The sequence below is a fragment of the Ostrinia furnacalis genome, unplaced genomic scaffold, assembly GCF_004193835.3.
Source record: "Ostrinia furnacalis isolate ACB-3 unplaced genomic scaffold, ASM419383v2 OfSCF6229, whole genome shotgun sequence".
NCBI lineage: Eukaryota > Metazoa > Arthropoda > Insecta > Lepidoptera > Crambidae > Ostrinia > Ostrinia furnacalis.
The window spans coordinates 80,856-96,197 of NW_021136468.1; the positions used below are offsets into that span (position 1 = coordinate 80,856).

At 36.7% G+C, this 15,342-nt stretch overlaps 3 protein-coding genes across 3 annotated transcripts; 1 reads left to right on the forward strand and 2 right to left on the reverse strand.

Moving 5' to 3' along the window:
- Positions 1 to 2,074: 2,074 nt before the first annotated feature.
- LOC114362140 (uncharacterized) lies at positions 2,075 to 3,349 on the reverse strand. Its single transcript, XM_028317407.1, has 2 exons — positions 2,763 to 3,349; positions 2,075 to 2,480 (listed from the first exon to the last, which is right to left on the reverse strand). Exons 1-2 carry the CDS (start codon positions 2,867 to 2,869, stop codon positions 2,186 to 2,188), a joined length of 402 nt encoding a protein of 133 aa, XP_028173208.1. The 5' UTR covers positions 2,870 to 3,349; the 3' UTR covers positions 2,075 to 2,185.
- Positions 3,350 to 7,106: 3,757 nt separating this feature from the next.
- LOC114362134 (uncharacterized) lies at positions 7,107 to 7,981 on the forward strand. Its single transcript, XM_028317402.1, has 3 exons — positions 7,107 to 7,228; positions 7,314 to 7,549; positions 7,676 to 7,981. The coding sequence occupies exons 1-3, from the start codon at positions 7,152 to 7,154 to the stop codon at positions 7,819 to 7,821; spliced, it is 459 nt and encodes a 152-aa protein (XP_028173203.1). The 5' UTR covers positions 7,107 to 7,151; the 3' UTR covers positions 7,822 to 7,981.
- Positions 7,982 to 10,518: 2,537 nt separating this feature from the next.
- LOC114362136 (putative nuclease HARBI1) lies at positions 10,519 to 12,643 on the reverse strand. The gene is made up of 2 exons (XM_028317404.1): positions 10,996 to 12,643; positions 10,519 to 10,899 (listed from the first exon to the last, which is right to left on the reverse strand). The coding sequence occupies exons 1-2, from the start codon at positions 11,428 to 11,430 to the stop codon at positions 10,867 to 10,869; spliced, it is 468 nt and encodes a 155-aa protein (XP_028173205.1). The 5' UTR covers positions 11,431 to 12,643; the 3' UTR covers positions 10,519 to 10,866.
- Between the last annotated feature and the right edge of the window lie 2,699 nt (positions 12,644 to 15,342).

Below are 15,342 nucleotides of genomic sequence, written 5' to 3' on the forward strand. Positions count from 1 at the left end.
TAATCTTCATCTGACTCTGATTGCTCATCAGCATCACCAGCTGAGAGAGAGTTAAAAAAACCATGATATTGTCTAGGAATTACGTTGTGCTCGCAAAGGTACTTGAGATCAGCTATTTTGGCAAGGGGAATCGGTAATATTCCAGTGTAAGCCTGTGTCAACTCTTCGTCTGCCTGATTTTGCCGCCTAAGATTTTGGGCTCTGTGCACAACTAAATGCTGGTAAGGTTCATCAAATTGGTATTTGTAATTAATCGTATCTGGTTCTGTAGATTCTACATTGATTTCTCTAATTCTGGACCACATAATTTTTTGGCTTTTCAGATTTTTTACCCAGTTTTTTCCCTTTAGTAACTTTTTAAAATCCAAAATATCTTCAGATGCTATTTCTTTAACCTTGTAAGGATTTCCATTTTCTTTGGCCCATCTTACTAAAGCAAACCATTGCTCAGGCGTATAAATTTCCTTGTTTTTAGCACAACGCTCTATTAACGCATGAATACTGTCGTTCTCATTCTGCGTGTGGCCTTTCTCAAAAAACGGTGAGTTATGTTTACATTGAATTGTTTGGCCGCCACTAAGTACATCATGAAAACGATTCTATTCCTATTCTGGCCCCCACAATTGTCAGAATACAAATTGATATTTAGTATGCCTTTTGAGGATTGATCCCTGATGAAATCGTAAACACAGCTAGCCACCTCGTTTCACGTTAGGCCTATCGATGGTTACAGGGTTATCCATTGTTTTTGGGACACCCTGTATATTGTTCATCAGGAATTTGTAAAATAGGAATATTGTCGGCATCTAAAACTGGTATTTCAATATTTAAGATTAGGTTTTTTTTCTTTTGACTGTTGTTGGAATACAATGTCTTGAAAGTCAAATAGTATTTCATTTTCGTCCTGTTGGCAATTGGCACCTCGACTGATAGGTGCACTAAGTCGGGAGAGTACCGCTGACTTTAATGCAGACGTAAAATGATGGCATGTAGGGTTTTTATTTGTAGGACAGTGTTGTCTTATAAGACCAAACAAGTTTTCCAAAGCGTCCTGGTTACATTGACGAAGATTTAAATATTTAATATTTTTTGACTGTACTACCTTCCAAATATCTTGCAGAGATGTAATCGTTATTATAAATCCGTTAACACACCTAACGTTTCTGAGCCTAAGCTGACTATCCGACTTTAAAAAAGTGAGGGTTTTTAGTTTTCTTTTGTACTCCAGCCAACGTTCATGATGAAAGCTTTTCTTGCTCACATTTTGTCGTATACCTTTCTTTACGTCATTTCTTGAAGCGGGTCCGTTTGTACAATCAAACAATTTGTCGAGCTCTTCAACAATGTGTGCAGTTTGCAAATATTCTCTAGCTTCTTCTTTATTTCCTAAACTTTCTGCCATGAGTTTTAAAATTGCGGCTGTTGTATTACTCAAGATTTGAGCAGCAAGCTTAACTTTCATTTTGGATCTGAACTTTGGTTGGACATGTAGTTTAGTAATTTTGCTAAAATGTAGAGTACGTTGATTTTTTTCCTCTACTTTCACTAAATGTTCCCATTTCCCTTTTTTGTTATCTATCACTATTTCACCACCTTGATAGAAATTATTTCTAATAGATTTAAAAAGGTGGGGAACATCAAATAAAATAAATACTTTTTCACTGTCCAGTAAAAAAAAATTAGAGTCAACGGGCAGCCCGCTAAAAGTCTTTAGTAAATTTAAAGCTCCAACATTTGTTGGTCCTTGGTCACAGACTGTACCCAGAACAGTGAAACCAGCCTTAGTTACTGCTCGAATGACTGATTTTATAATAACAGTCAATTTCTCTGCGGCAATTGTACCTTTAACAAAATAATATGCGATCGGCTGTTTAATTTTTTTCCGAATTCCTTGAAGCATTAGTACCAAAGCATGATCAGCAATTTTTGCTGTTCGTCCACCTTCATCGCCTAAATCTTCATAACCATCTATTTTGTCGGTACTTGGATTATATATTAGCCTTTTCTTTAACGATATTGTATGTATGTATTGTAAAAAATGCTTACTTGGACTATGTGACCTTTTTCTTTTAGAGTCACACTCTATTGATAGTTTTGAAGTTGAAGATTCTGCAACACATAAGAGAATTAATTTATTGAATGACAACCAATAAAATAAAATGAATTAATAAAACAAATATATAATTTACCAACCGCGATCAGTGCAGCTGTAGTAATTATGATCGTGTAAAACATTTTTCCTTGTGTTACTTTGAGCCATATGTTGGATGTGTAATGGAAAGCTGTGGAACAGGTCATCTGGTAACGGATTTTTAGCAATATCAATACGTGGAACAGCATTTTTCTTTAACTGCGTTTTCTTTTTCTTGAAATCTTTTGTAACAAAGTGCTTGCCACAAACATATTTTAATTGGTTCAATTTTTCTATAGGCACATTAATCAAATTTTTGTTTCCGGTAGCTGCTACCCATTCTCTACAGCTGAAAAGAAGACTAGATTAAAATTTGCATGTTCTGTTATTTAGTTAAAGTCGATCTAGCTAGGTCTCATCCCCAAGGAAGTCCGCTCGGTCACCCAGGTACTGAATTTTAAATTGAAACGAAAATTATCGATAAAACTTACAAACACTATACTTGGCAGCACTATTGTTTACATGCAACTAAGGTTATACCTTTTATTTTACCCGTTTTTACCTTATTTTGCAATGAAATTTATGAATTACATAGTATAACACACGGTAACAATATACATTTTGTACTTACCGATCTTCTTCTAATGGAAATCTTGCCATGAAAATTCTTTTTTGTCCGTCCATTCTACATGTTTTTATTTGACAAATTTCGCACTTTTTCCTTTTAAATCCACTCATTTTTTTACTTATTTGATTGTTTTGAATGCCTATAGACGCAATTATTTAGAAACTTAGGTAGATTACTTGCAAAAAGAGCAAAAAATCAGACCGAACAACCACAACAACAAAAGACAAATGAAATGACACCTGTCATGGCGGTCTAAGATGGCGGCGAAGTACAATCCGCCTAAATTCGAATGCCGTCAATTGTCCACTGCTTTGTAGGTTTGAATAATCTTTCGAACATAGACGCCTTATAAATTCGCTTCCGTTTCATACGATCGTTTTTTCTCTTTGGACTGGTGGCGCCAGGCTGGTGACAACCTGCACGCACAGTGATCGCCATCGCGGTCGCGGCAGTGTGAAACAACTTTTGCACGCGCAGTGGTCGCCATCGCCATCGCCATCGCTGCACGCGTTGGTTTGTCCGAACCTTTAGAGGCATTCTGCCACCTTTTTGCATGTTTTGCTGATGACTGGTTGCGATACACCATGCAAGTGACCAGTACCTCTAGTAGGAAAAACTTTCGAGTTCGTTTCGTTGCGTATTCAAAGTGTCATCGAAAAATTTTGTATGAAAAATTAAACAGCGCCCCCTAGGGCGGCTATAATATAGGGGGCGCTGTTTAATTTTTCATACAAAATTTTTCGATGACACTTTGAATACGCAACGAAACGAACTCGAAAGTTTTTCCTACTAGAGGTACTGTATGTATCGTCTTACTTCTTGGCTTCATTTGGTCTTTTCCTTTAACCTTAATTAGCCAGTACTCAGCACGTAAATCCAACGTTGACATGAAGGCCTTAGCATCGTGTAGGAGATCATCCTGGCAATCAGGCATTGGGTACACGTCCGGAACTGTTATGTTATTTAGTTGACGGTAATCTACACAAACCCGTACTCGTCCAATAATGACGTAATGAACATGGGTTTATAACACCTTCTTGCAGCATTTTATCTATTTCATTTTTAAGAATTTCTTTTCTTGGTGGGCTAAGCCTATAGCGTGGCAGGCGGCAGCGATATTGGTGCATGATTTCCCGTATCTATTGCATGTTCAACTATAGATGCCGGACGACCATTAGGTGTAAAAACATCTGAATTCTTTTCTAATGGTATTGGAGCTGTTCCGCATTCTTTACATCCAGTGACGATATTGCCGTACTGGGAAACAAGTGATAATAGTCTGCCAATTCGAATGACCAATCAGTATATCGATTCTATAAAGTTCAGACAAAAACTCCCTTCTCCCGTCGATGTCCAGCCTCCCTTCAAATTAATTACAAAATGATATTGATTCGGCATTCTGTAAACATTTCTCAGCGCGAGTTGTGGCGCGAGTGAAGACGAGTGAGCTGCGAGGCATCCTAGGGATTGACACACGCAACAAAATGTTATAGTTCCAAAATACTGAACTGTCCTATCGATGATATTGACAGCGGGGCGCCACCGTCAATACCGAATCGCTGGTTCCGATTTTTGCCATGTTGGAAACCATATAGTTGAACGATGGTAGCGCCCCCCTGTCATTGAGTTTGGTGGGACCGTTCAGCGTGGGTCATCTATAGTCGAGTTTTTCGATTCAAGTTTTTTATTTAGAATCGTGAAGGATGATGCAGGCCACCCTTGTCTTTTTTATATTGCAGGGTATTTGAATTTTTATCTTCTGCAACTATTAATAATAAGCAATCCTGACATTTCAATTGATTTTTTCAAACTTTTGACAACAAAGCCCGCAATATAAATAATAATTAAAGAACGTGTAAATTCTGTTATCCTTGTTGGGTCTGAAATGTAGTCCTGGTCCTTGTCCTTCATTATTTAAATCTTGAAAAAGATTTAGATCTTCGTCTAATAATCTATTCCGATCGGTTGTTTTATTTATAGCGATTTCTGGTTTGCTATAAACCAAAATGTTTATGTCGGTCAGTGGCACGCAATTGCCGGAAGTAGGATTTTCAATTCGCCATGCGCTAACAATCTTTTAAAAGCAGATTTAAATTGTATAGCTGTTGGGTTGATTATTAAATCCCCCCTTAGCTCTCACGGCACTAAAAATATTTGCAGGTGATCCTGGCCAAATTTATAAGTGGATAAAAATTGCAAAATATTGTTTTTGACATACTCATTAAATAAAAATATAGTACTTTTTATTGCTATTAGGAACCCTTAGGGTTCTTAGGCTAAGAAACCAGTTTTTCTGTTTGCAAAATGTTCGTTGAACCAATTTTTAAACTGATTATGTAGCCGTAAATTTCATTAAGCATTTGAAAAATTTGCGAAATTATTAATATTAAGGGTTTTTTTGCAACCAAAAGCTCTTAAATTTCATGAATTTAAAATATCGAATAATGTATTAAAATTTTTAATAAACTCTATTGTGGCTTTTGGAATTGATATAGTTTTAAACTATCCTTACAGAATTCAATTGAAGTGGCTACAGATTTACTAAATAATTGGGCCGCTAGTCTCTCCTTCATTATTTGTTTCTTGTAGTTAATATGAGCTACTCGAACTTTATTACCAAGAGATTTATATAGTAGGTATAGATAACTACCTTCATTTTCTAGGAGTTCCACAAGAGATTGCAAAAAATGCCAAGCTATAGTTTTTCCTTCGCCATTGATTAGGATTTTTTTTACCGCCAAGTGTGTTTCTCACTAATTTCAGTGGGAGGGATCGGGGAAAATTGTCACTTTTTTTCTTTGTGTATAAATACAGGATTAATAACATCAGCATCTAGTGGGTTGCCAACTAGATGCTGATGTTATTAATCCTGTATTTATTAACACTCTAGCCATCCAAAAATTAGCTGGGCAGCCATCAAAAGTAAGGGAAACAATATCCACCCCACGTGCGCTAACAAGATCTATGCATGTCTTGACTAAAGAAGATTTTTGTTCTGCAGTGACACCATAAACCAGAAAATTTTTGCAATTTTTTCTATAGCTTGAAGAGGTTCAGATGAAAATCAGGCAAGTTTTAAAATGCTGGCGTACATAATTATAGCTGCGTGGACTGATGAAATGAAGATTTAAAACAAATCTTCGCACTTCGGGTGAAAATTTACTTTTGTTTGACTTAATGAAGTCAGAGCCATTATTAATTTTAAAGACTTTATTGCACACACAACAATGTTCTGTACAAAAAGGCGAGCTTAATGCCATACGTCATTCTCTACCAGCTGACCTTGAGCAAAACAGAGATATTTAGTAGGCGGTGCTAAAAAGCTACAAAAATGTACACAATATAATACATAAAATATTATAATATATATTTATACAAAATACTAGCTTTCCGCACGCGGCTTCGCCCGCGTGGAATTTTGTCTGTCACAGAAAAACTTTATCGCGCGCGTCACTGTTTCAAAAACCGGGATAAAAACTATCCTATGTTCTTTCCCGGGACTCAAACTATCTCTATGCCAAATTTCATCAAAATCGGTTGCGAGGTTTAAGCGGGAAAGCGTAACAGACAGACAGACAGACAGACAGACAGACAGACAGACAGACAGAGTTACTTTCGCATTTATAATATTAGTTGGGATATAATACATAAATACATACATAAATAATTTATATAAAATGGATGACGAGAGGTAAGGGAGGATAGGAGAGGATAAGGGAGAAAAGGAAAGAATAAGGGAGATCAAGACGACATGATGCGTTCAAGAAAATGTTTGCGCACAGAGTGTTTGAAAACAAACTTACTAGGAGCCTGCCTGATGTTCTCGGGAAGAGCGTTCCAAAGGCGAATGGAATTGAGGAGAAATGAATTAGAGAGGAAACCAGTGCGGTGGGAAGGAGTGGAGAGAAGGAGCGTGTTGGACGAACGAAGTTGACGTGCGTGCGTCGAACTCAGAAGTTTAAACTGTGTTTTCAAATAGGAAGGGGAGTTAGGGTNATTAAGCACAGAAAGTAAATCCGCTGCTTCCTGGTTGATGAATCGCTTTATTTATGATTTGCCGTATCTATTGCATGTTCAACTATAGATGCCGGACGACCATTAGGTGTAAAAACATCTGAATTCTTTTCTAATAGGTCTTGGAGCTGTTCCACATTTTTTACATCCAGTGACGATATCGCCGTACTGGGAAACAAGTGATCATAGTCTGCTAATTCGAATGACCAATCAAGGTTATCATTATTGATGGCTTCTTTTGCATCCTCATACATGGCGTCCAATACTGGGCCCCAATGACATACTATTGTTATTCAATTGATATTCAATTACGATTCCATACAGGANATTACGATTGAGACAAATTTGGTATTCTGCTAAAACTTGTATACAATATCAATGGAGTCCCCACTTCTTTATGCTAATTCAGGTGTTTTTATTTCCAGTGTTGATGAAATGCCACAAGATGATCCTGGGTAAACTTAATTTTTTTCAATATTTTTAATAGGTATGCAAAATTAATGACTTGACTTTTTCATTTTCAACATTTTATCATTTTAGATCTCCTCAAATTGAGTTTATTGATTTTGAGCACCGCCCTGGGCCCTCAGGTTCTCAGCTTCGTGAGCCTATGGTTCCAACAGACCAGTCTGACTATACAGCCTCTCAGGCTTTAAGAGAGTCTGCGGAGCGTAGAGTCCAAAGCCAACAATATCAGCCTGCAAGCTCTCAGGCTAGACGGATCTCTAAGCAGTCTGTTCCGCGGCGACGTCGTCGTCGGCGTCAGGAAGTTACTGGTAAGCTTTTACCACCAACATTCTATCTAATTTAAATATGTATATTTTATGCAGTATGCATAAAATTTCTATTTCATTTGTATGTGTTGTCAGTAGGTCAATATAAAGATAATAACTTTTTTATAGAACTAGAAGATCCGTCTTTGCGCAGGGCAACGGAGAGATTGGAGGCCTTGGAGCATGCAAGTGCGCAAGCCACTCGAGAGGACGCACAAGCCACAAATAGCCGCAGCGCTCGAGGCCTTAGGGAACAGGCTGAAAGATCCCTTTAAAATTATATTAGTGGATCAACCGCAAATGGTAAATCACATAATTATGTAACATTAGAATATTAATAATTATAAAATATTATGTTTGCAGAGGCGTAGTGATAAATTGACAAACTTAGTTTTTAATTTGTGCATCTTTTCTTAAACTATTTTCCTCTTTTTCAAGAACACCGTGTCAAAAGGAGAAGAATAATAATTGATTTTGATANGTTATTTTAAAGGCGCGTTCTTATTTTTTTTAAACGAAGGATTTATTTGTTAGATTTGTCGGTGTTGAAAATATAGTATTTTTGCGTACTATATATTTTTTCAACAGTATATAGTACGCAGACCCGAAATATAGTACAATACTATATATTATAGTACGGTTGGCAACCCTAGTCCAGTACTGCCATCAAAACCCCAAGATCCTTCGAAAACGCACTTTATACCTTTACGATCGCAAAATGCAGTAAAACTTTCTTCGCAACTATGTAGAATTCGCTTTAGTGTATGTGTCAGCAACCCTTCTAATCAAACTGATGCTTCTATATGACACTATAATTTCTTCATTTGGGTAACAAGCTTTCCTTGCATTCAGGACTTGTGCGTAAGGTGGATAAACATCATATCCCCGACTTTTGAGATCTTGTTGTCTTTCTTTATAAGTCTATACACTAAATTGTCTGTCTATCATAATACTCAAAGTTTCATCCGGGGTGTAGGGTCGCTGTTCTGACGCTGATTTTAATTTATTACAAATCTCTGTAGCTTTAGATGGAGATTCAAGACATACTTTAATTAATGATTCTAAATCTTTAGCAGCTTTAGAGGTCAACTGTGGTTCAGACGATGTCGAAATAGCGGAAATAAAGGTCTTTACGATTTTACTTGGTGGTTCATTTTCAAATACTTCTGCTAGGCGCTTTTTGTTTCTTAGCTCCTGTCTTTAAGTCAAGATTTTGGGCTGGCAAGTACTCGAAGTACTAGGTTCTGAATCCGCATATTGTTCTGTACTTGTACTGCCAGCAATCAAATATGTGGTCCCCATGTTGTTGCGATCATCGTGTGACTTTAATTGTTCAGGTATGTCACAAAGAATTTTTTTTCCAAACACATCTTATGTTTCTTTTTAAACAGAGTTTTGTTGCTTTTGCAATTTCTGAACATTTTCATTGTTTTAGAAAGAAAACTACTGATTATATTTATGAGACAGTCAGTAGATGTTAATGACGGTTTGAAACTGTTTCCCATTTCTCTTTTTACTATTTTAAGTAATTCAGAGAAAGGAAAGTCTTCCGGTGATCCTAATTTTCGTATTTTTTTACTTTCTTCCGAAAAGCACTCGTATAAATGTAGTCTAGTGCATCCTCTTTGCATACTTGCGGCTACTTTCAGAGGCTGAGAAGTACCGGCTGTGGCGTCGTCCACAGCTACGCTTGCCACTCGTGTACCAACATGAGGGTTGGCGCCCTCATGCCCCTCTAGCATTAAGTCCTCCGGTCGAGGCCCGGACGGACATCCCTCAGCAGGTTGGGTAAGCCCCTGCTGAGGCAAAGCGGCGCCATGGGTCTGTAACGGCTCCATGGTGCCTCACCCCCGTTCCTCCAAGTTGCGTGTCCTAGCACGGGGTTTAGCTAAAGCCTAACGAGGGTGGACCCCTTCCCGTGCTACACACAACGTTTCATTGAAAAAATATCTTTTAAACGCTAATTAAAATTAATTTGACGCTATAAATTCGAGCAATAAAAAATATTACATTAGAGGAGTAACTATTTTATTTATTTATTATTATGAGACAGACAGACAATGGAGGCATAATATTAGCATCCTTTGGCCATGGAACCCTAAAGAAGATGGAATTACGTAAGGTCAATTTTTGTGTCAACACTAACATTTTGGAAAAAAATACTTTTTCTCGAAATTGCCGCCGAGTTAGAATATAGAAAAATTATAAGTGATACAAGCTTGTTTTAAAAAAATTATCTGACCTAAACAGAGATTCTACTTCGGCGTAGAAAAAAAGAAAAATAATAATTCCTGAAATTTAAAAAAAAAATATTCTGTCGTTCCTATAACTACTTTTGAATAATTATAGGTGCAATAATATTCGCCATACACCAACCTACATATGCAAAGAGAAGCTTAGTGTGTACTTTTCTCGAAATAATAATAAAATTCTAGTTTGTCCCAGTAAAAGGTCAATTTTCTAAAATATAAAAAAAAAACTATAGCCAATTGTCACCTGGGTGTTTTAGTCTAACATTAATAATAAGTTAAACTTTGGATATTAGTGATAAAAACAGAATGTCACTTTGGGGTTAAAAAAACACTGCTTAGGGGACAGGCTGAAAGATCCCTTTAAAATTATATTAGAGGATCAACCGCAAATGGTAAATCACATAATTATGTAACATTAGAATATTAATAATTATAAAAATATTATGTTTGCAGAGTAGGCGTAGTGATAAATTGACAAACTTAGTTTTTAATTTGTGCATCTTTTCTTAAATTAAAACTATTTTCCTCTTTTTCAGGAACACCGTGTCAAAAGGATTCAAAAGGATGTCAAAAATAATTGATTCTGATAGTGAATAATTTTTAGTTTTTAGGTATTTAACTATTAAGTTTTATTTATAAATAAAAAATCAAAATACCGAAATAAATGTTTAATTTGAATTCTGTTGTTCTCTCCATAACCTCTTTATGAGGGCTCTTTGCATCATTCTTCCTCTATGGAGGAGGAGAACCAAACTGACGCGTCAACCCTGAGGTTGACGCGTCAGTTTGGTTCTTATAGTCCATGTGCTGACGCTGATGCTGCTATTTCACTTTCAATCTGAGAAAATATTTTTTAACTGTATATTGGATTCAAATGTCATCATAACTTACAATAATATACAGTAATCATATGGGAATAAAGCAATCCTGTGAAGACTTACTTGATGCTGTCGTACCCTCTCTACATGGGTTTCCTCAGGTGAAAGAGGTGTCACCGGCAATCGGCTTCGGTTTGCAATATTATGCAGCACGCAGCAAGCATTTACTATTTTCCCAGCAGTGACCGGGTTATAGTGCAAGGCTCGTGCAACTAGCAGACATCTACAAAATAACGTTATATTGTATGACCTTGCATAATTGTTATTTAAGCACATTTATTATTTACTAGTTTTTATTTATTGAAATACAAAACCTGACCCGAACATGTTCAGATGAACCTGCTTGTGGGGTTGTCACTGGGTGCACTTGTCTGCTCGCTGGTGGCTCCAGGTTCTCTAATTCCTCCCCCATGTCTATGGAAATGTTATGTAGCACTGCCAATGCCACAGTATACAACTTGGCATTCTCCAAGTTGACCGTGAACCCTGTTAGTAAACAGCGGAACCTCTGCTTCCACACCCCGAAACACCTTTCAATGGTGTTCCGGGTGAGGATCTGTGCTCGATTGTACGCTTCTTCGGCTTGTGACGGCGGGTCACAAGCCGAAGAAGTATTCACTGGAGTGAATAAAAAAGGAATATCCAGCATCTCCAATGAGCCGCCCACAAAATTCCCCCCTTTCGAATCTCTCCTTGATGGTACTCTCATTAAATATTCTTGAGTCGTGTGTGCTACCCCTCCACCTTGCCACATTGTCCCTTATCTTCAATTTGGCATCGCATACCACTTGGATATTCAATGAGTAAAACCCTTTTCTATTAATGTAATATTGGTTGGATAGCCCACCAACTTTTTTCATTCGTACGTGTGTACAATCAATGGCACCTATTGTGTGCCGGAAATGTGGTTTCCGGCACACAATAGGTGCCATTTGGGTCTTATTCAACAAATCCATCAAAATAGTAGATTGGACATTTTGAGAATTGGACGTTACGGGAATTGGACGTTTTGGGAATTGGACATTTCAGGAATTGGACATTTTGGGAATTGGGCATTCCGGGAATTGGACATTTTGAAACCATTGGACATTCTGAACCTGAAGGCAAATATTTATGATGTTTTTTACAAACACATTGTTTCAGGATATAATTACTTATAGCAATTTTTATTCAAATAATACACTGAATTTAGCAGTTGACGAACGAAAAGCATTTTTAGGAATATTGATAATAATGGAAAACGCAGCGTGGGACGTCCACCCACAGCATCGAAATAAATGAATAACATATTATAATCTGAAATTTTAAGTCATTTTAGATCGCAATTAGACAAATTAATTGTCAGGGTTAAAAAATATACCGGAATAATCGGTAAAATAAATGATCTATGGGCACCACAGTATTATGTCAAACTTATTTTATTTTATGAAATGTTTATGTTTATTAACTGTTTTAACCAAGTAGTAACTAAGTTATTTACGTACTACTAAGATTTAAGATGTCAACATGCCAATTTACCAACCTTTTATTCTCCAATTTGGCTGAAAATGTACCATCCATATTAGGTACATTTCTCTCACTCCACTTACTCCTGCGCCACAAATTTCACACCCCCATGTCTCACATATTTTCATTATAAATATATTGTCCACAAACCATGTAATTTACAACTTTACAAGTAAAATAAACATAATTTTAGTAGAAAATACGTAGACGCTCCGCACACAAACTGAATGACAAATCGCAAGAATACCTGTTGAATATAATCATTCATTCGGTCTTATTCGATAAAATACTTTATCTGTGGAGCTGTCAAAATGACACCCTCATCCCCGGTCCCCTCGTACTCGCAATGGCGGACGTGTTGTGCGTAGGTTTAATTAGATTATAATTGAGAAGTTAAAAATAAATGTCACTGATTACTTTTACTTATGGGGCTTTCATTTAAACAAGAATTCCGATAGGTTATGGGCAGTGTTTCCACATTGAGGGGAAATTCCCCTTTTGAGGGGAAATTAGGGTCAANTACAAAAATAATAATAATAATAATAATAATAAATTATTTATTTTCTCCCATACAAAACAAGCTTAATACTAACATTAATAAATACTTAAATATATTTATACATAGTGTAAATATGAAATTTCTGCCGGAGCAAAATAAAAATATTTTTTTAAATTGATAACTATTTATTGTGGTTGACACAAATATTTAAAAAGAAAAAATTAAGGGATGGGTCGTTGGGCCGTTTGGTTGGTACAGACTAAAAATACTAGACTAAGATCAGCGCGCTAATATCACCACTCGGCTCAACCCCCTTCGCACCCGTCGGGCGCAGCAAGCGTCTGGCACTGCGGGACAGCCGGTGCCAAACACCTGATAGCCGGTGCCAACAGAGCAGCCGGTACCATACACCTCCTATTGTACAATAAAAAATCATATTATACAAACAGCAACATACATAATAATATAAACAATTTAAAAACAATAATCCATCGCTCTCGAGGATGGAGCAAATGTGAATCCAGCAAAATCCAACGGTAATTCATTACACTGGTAAATCGATTTAGAAGGTAACATTTGGTAAAATGTAATCATCATAATTATTTCGTCGTCCACCTTCACAAAGCGAACAAAAAATAGTTTACACGACAAAATCCATCGATAATACGTCACAATGGTAAATTTATTTAGGAACTAACATTTTGGTAAAATGTAATCTTTGTAATTATTACATCATCGACCTTCACAAAGCGAACTAAAAATAGTTAACACAACAAAATCCATTGATAATACATCACAATGGTAAATTTATTTAAGAATTTACTTTTTGGTAAAATGTAATCATTGTGGGTAATCTATTTTTTCAAAGTAAACTAAAATAATTGACAAGCTCAATAGAAAACGGAACCAACCTATGAAGTAGGGTAGCCCTGGACCGCGGTGGACGGCCTCGGTAGTGTACATATCGGCCAGCCATGGTCGGGGAACGACTCTCAGGCACCATCGTCACCTTTTGAACAAAATTCACTAAATTGCGGACACATCACCGAGTTCCATGTTTCTAATAATTTATCCTAACTCAGCGGAGAGGTGGATGAGTTCGAAGAAGAAACCACAACATACCTGCTATGGAGGCAACGTCAGCAACAACAGACAGCAACAATGGACAGCAACAGCAGACAGTGCAGAGGCTCGCCACTGAGCACTGNCCTAGTATTGTCTATGGCTTAAAAAAGCAAATGTTTCTGCTTTTGTCTATTGTCATTCTCTCTGTGTCACTTATGAAGAATAAACTGAAAATGTATTTGTCTTTTTATTAGAAATCCTTCATCAATTGATTGAGTTAAAATTTCGGATATACATGTAATACGTGTGACAATTCAATATTGTGATGACATGGAGCTGATCTGATGGTAGAGCTGGAATGCCAGTGGCCCCATAGCAACTCCGGGATTAAACGATTCCATCGAGTTTAGGCTCGTTTGATTTGTATTTATTTATTATTATACCTAAATAATTTCATTACAATTTTCTAAAAATTGTTTACTTTGAAAATCATGAGTCTTCAATTCTCTAAGGTAAACTGCAGGGTCTGATGATGGAGCTGGAATGTGGCCATAGGAATAGGCTAGTTTCTTTAAAAAAGACTTTTGGTCCGTCAAGTTTACATTATCAAAAAATATTGGACACAGGATATTTTTATTTGTCAATTAAACAAGTAATTACTAAGATATGATGCGATGAAATTCCGCGTGACGACACAAATCGCCACATTTTTAAGCATGCCTTGACGTCATGTGCCTCATTGCGTTTGGTTTTTTTCACTTTGGTGCGCTTCATCTCTAAATTTTCATAAGTTTAAAAAAGTGAAAAATACATTTAGAGTAAATAACTAAATAAATAAATAAATCTTTGGACAATTTCACACAGCGCCAGCTAGCCCCAAAGTAAGCAACTTAATGCTTGTGTTATGGGTGCTAGGTTAACGGATATACTACTTATATACTATTTTTTTTTAAATACATACATATTATACATAGTCACACCCAGACCCGTCACAGAAATTAAAATTCATCATTTCAATTTCTGCCCGGCCGGGAATCGAACCCGGGACCTCTCGGCATAGTAGTCCGTTCTGAACCACTACACCAAACGGCCGACAACGGACGAGTTTTTTTTGGTAAGTTCACCGACGGACTAATTCAAACTCTTGCTACTTTCTTGCTTTATCCACGAAACATCCCTATTCTTCGAAATTAATACGATCTACAAACGGAAAATCTCTGCTACTACGCCGCAGTAAATTCCCCATCACCATGCTAATAATTTTGGTTTCATGACATGCTCCTAAAATTCATCACCTTATAAGAGGATTTCAGTTTTTATCTGCGAAACTTTTTAATAATACACCACTAAATTTTTATCACCGAAAAAAAAAATTCTGGGTAATGAGTTATTGATACTGATCCCATTTGTGCAAAAAAAGAAGTTAAATAAAGTGACTCAAAATTTCCTCCTAAAATTGGTAATTTATGGACACACGCGTCGCTAGAACTATTTACGTACGATAATGTAACACTTATTAGAATTCAAAATGGTCTAAGTTAGCTAAGTATGTAATAATAACACTGGAAGGGTGGTCGAGGCGTGTGCGAGACAGAC

Excerpts from the sequence above, each read along its gene's own strand:
- LOC114362140 (XM_028317407.1), bottom strand. The coding sequence starts at position 2,869 with ATGAGTGGATTTAAAAGGAAAAAGTGCGAAATTTGTCAAATAAAAACA. Across the intron at positions 2,481-2,762 it reads TTTCCATTAGAAGAAGATCG|CTGTAGAGAATGGGTAGCAG; the intron begins GTAAGTACAAAA and ends TCTTCTTTTCAG.
- LOC114362134 (XM_028317402.1), top strand. The coding sequence starts at position 7,152 with ATGGAGTCCCCACTTCTTTATGCTAATTCAGGTGTTTTTATTTCCAGT. Across the intron at positions 7,229-7,313 it reads ATGCCACAAGATGATCCTGG|ATCTCCTCAAATTGAGTTTA; the intron begins GTAAACTTAATT and ends TTATCATTTTAG. Across the intron at positions 7,550-7,675 it reads TCGGCGTCAGGAAGTTACTG|AACTAGAAGATCCGTCTTTG; the intron begins GTAAGCTTTTAC and ends ACTTTTTTATAG.
- LOC114362136 (XM_028317404.1), bottom strand. The coding sequence starts at position 11,430 with ATGTGGCAAGGTGGAGGGGTAGCACACACGACTCAAGAATATTTAATG. Across the intron at positions 10,900-10,995 it reads GTTCATCTGAACATGTTCGG|ATGTCTGCTAGTTGCACGAG; the intron begins GTCAGGTTTTGT and ends GTTATTTTGTAG.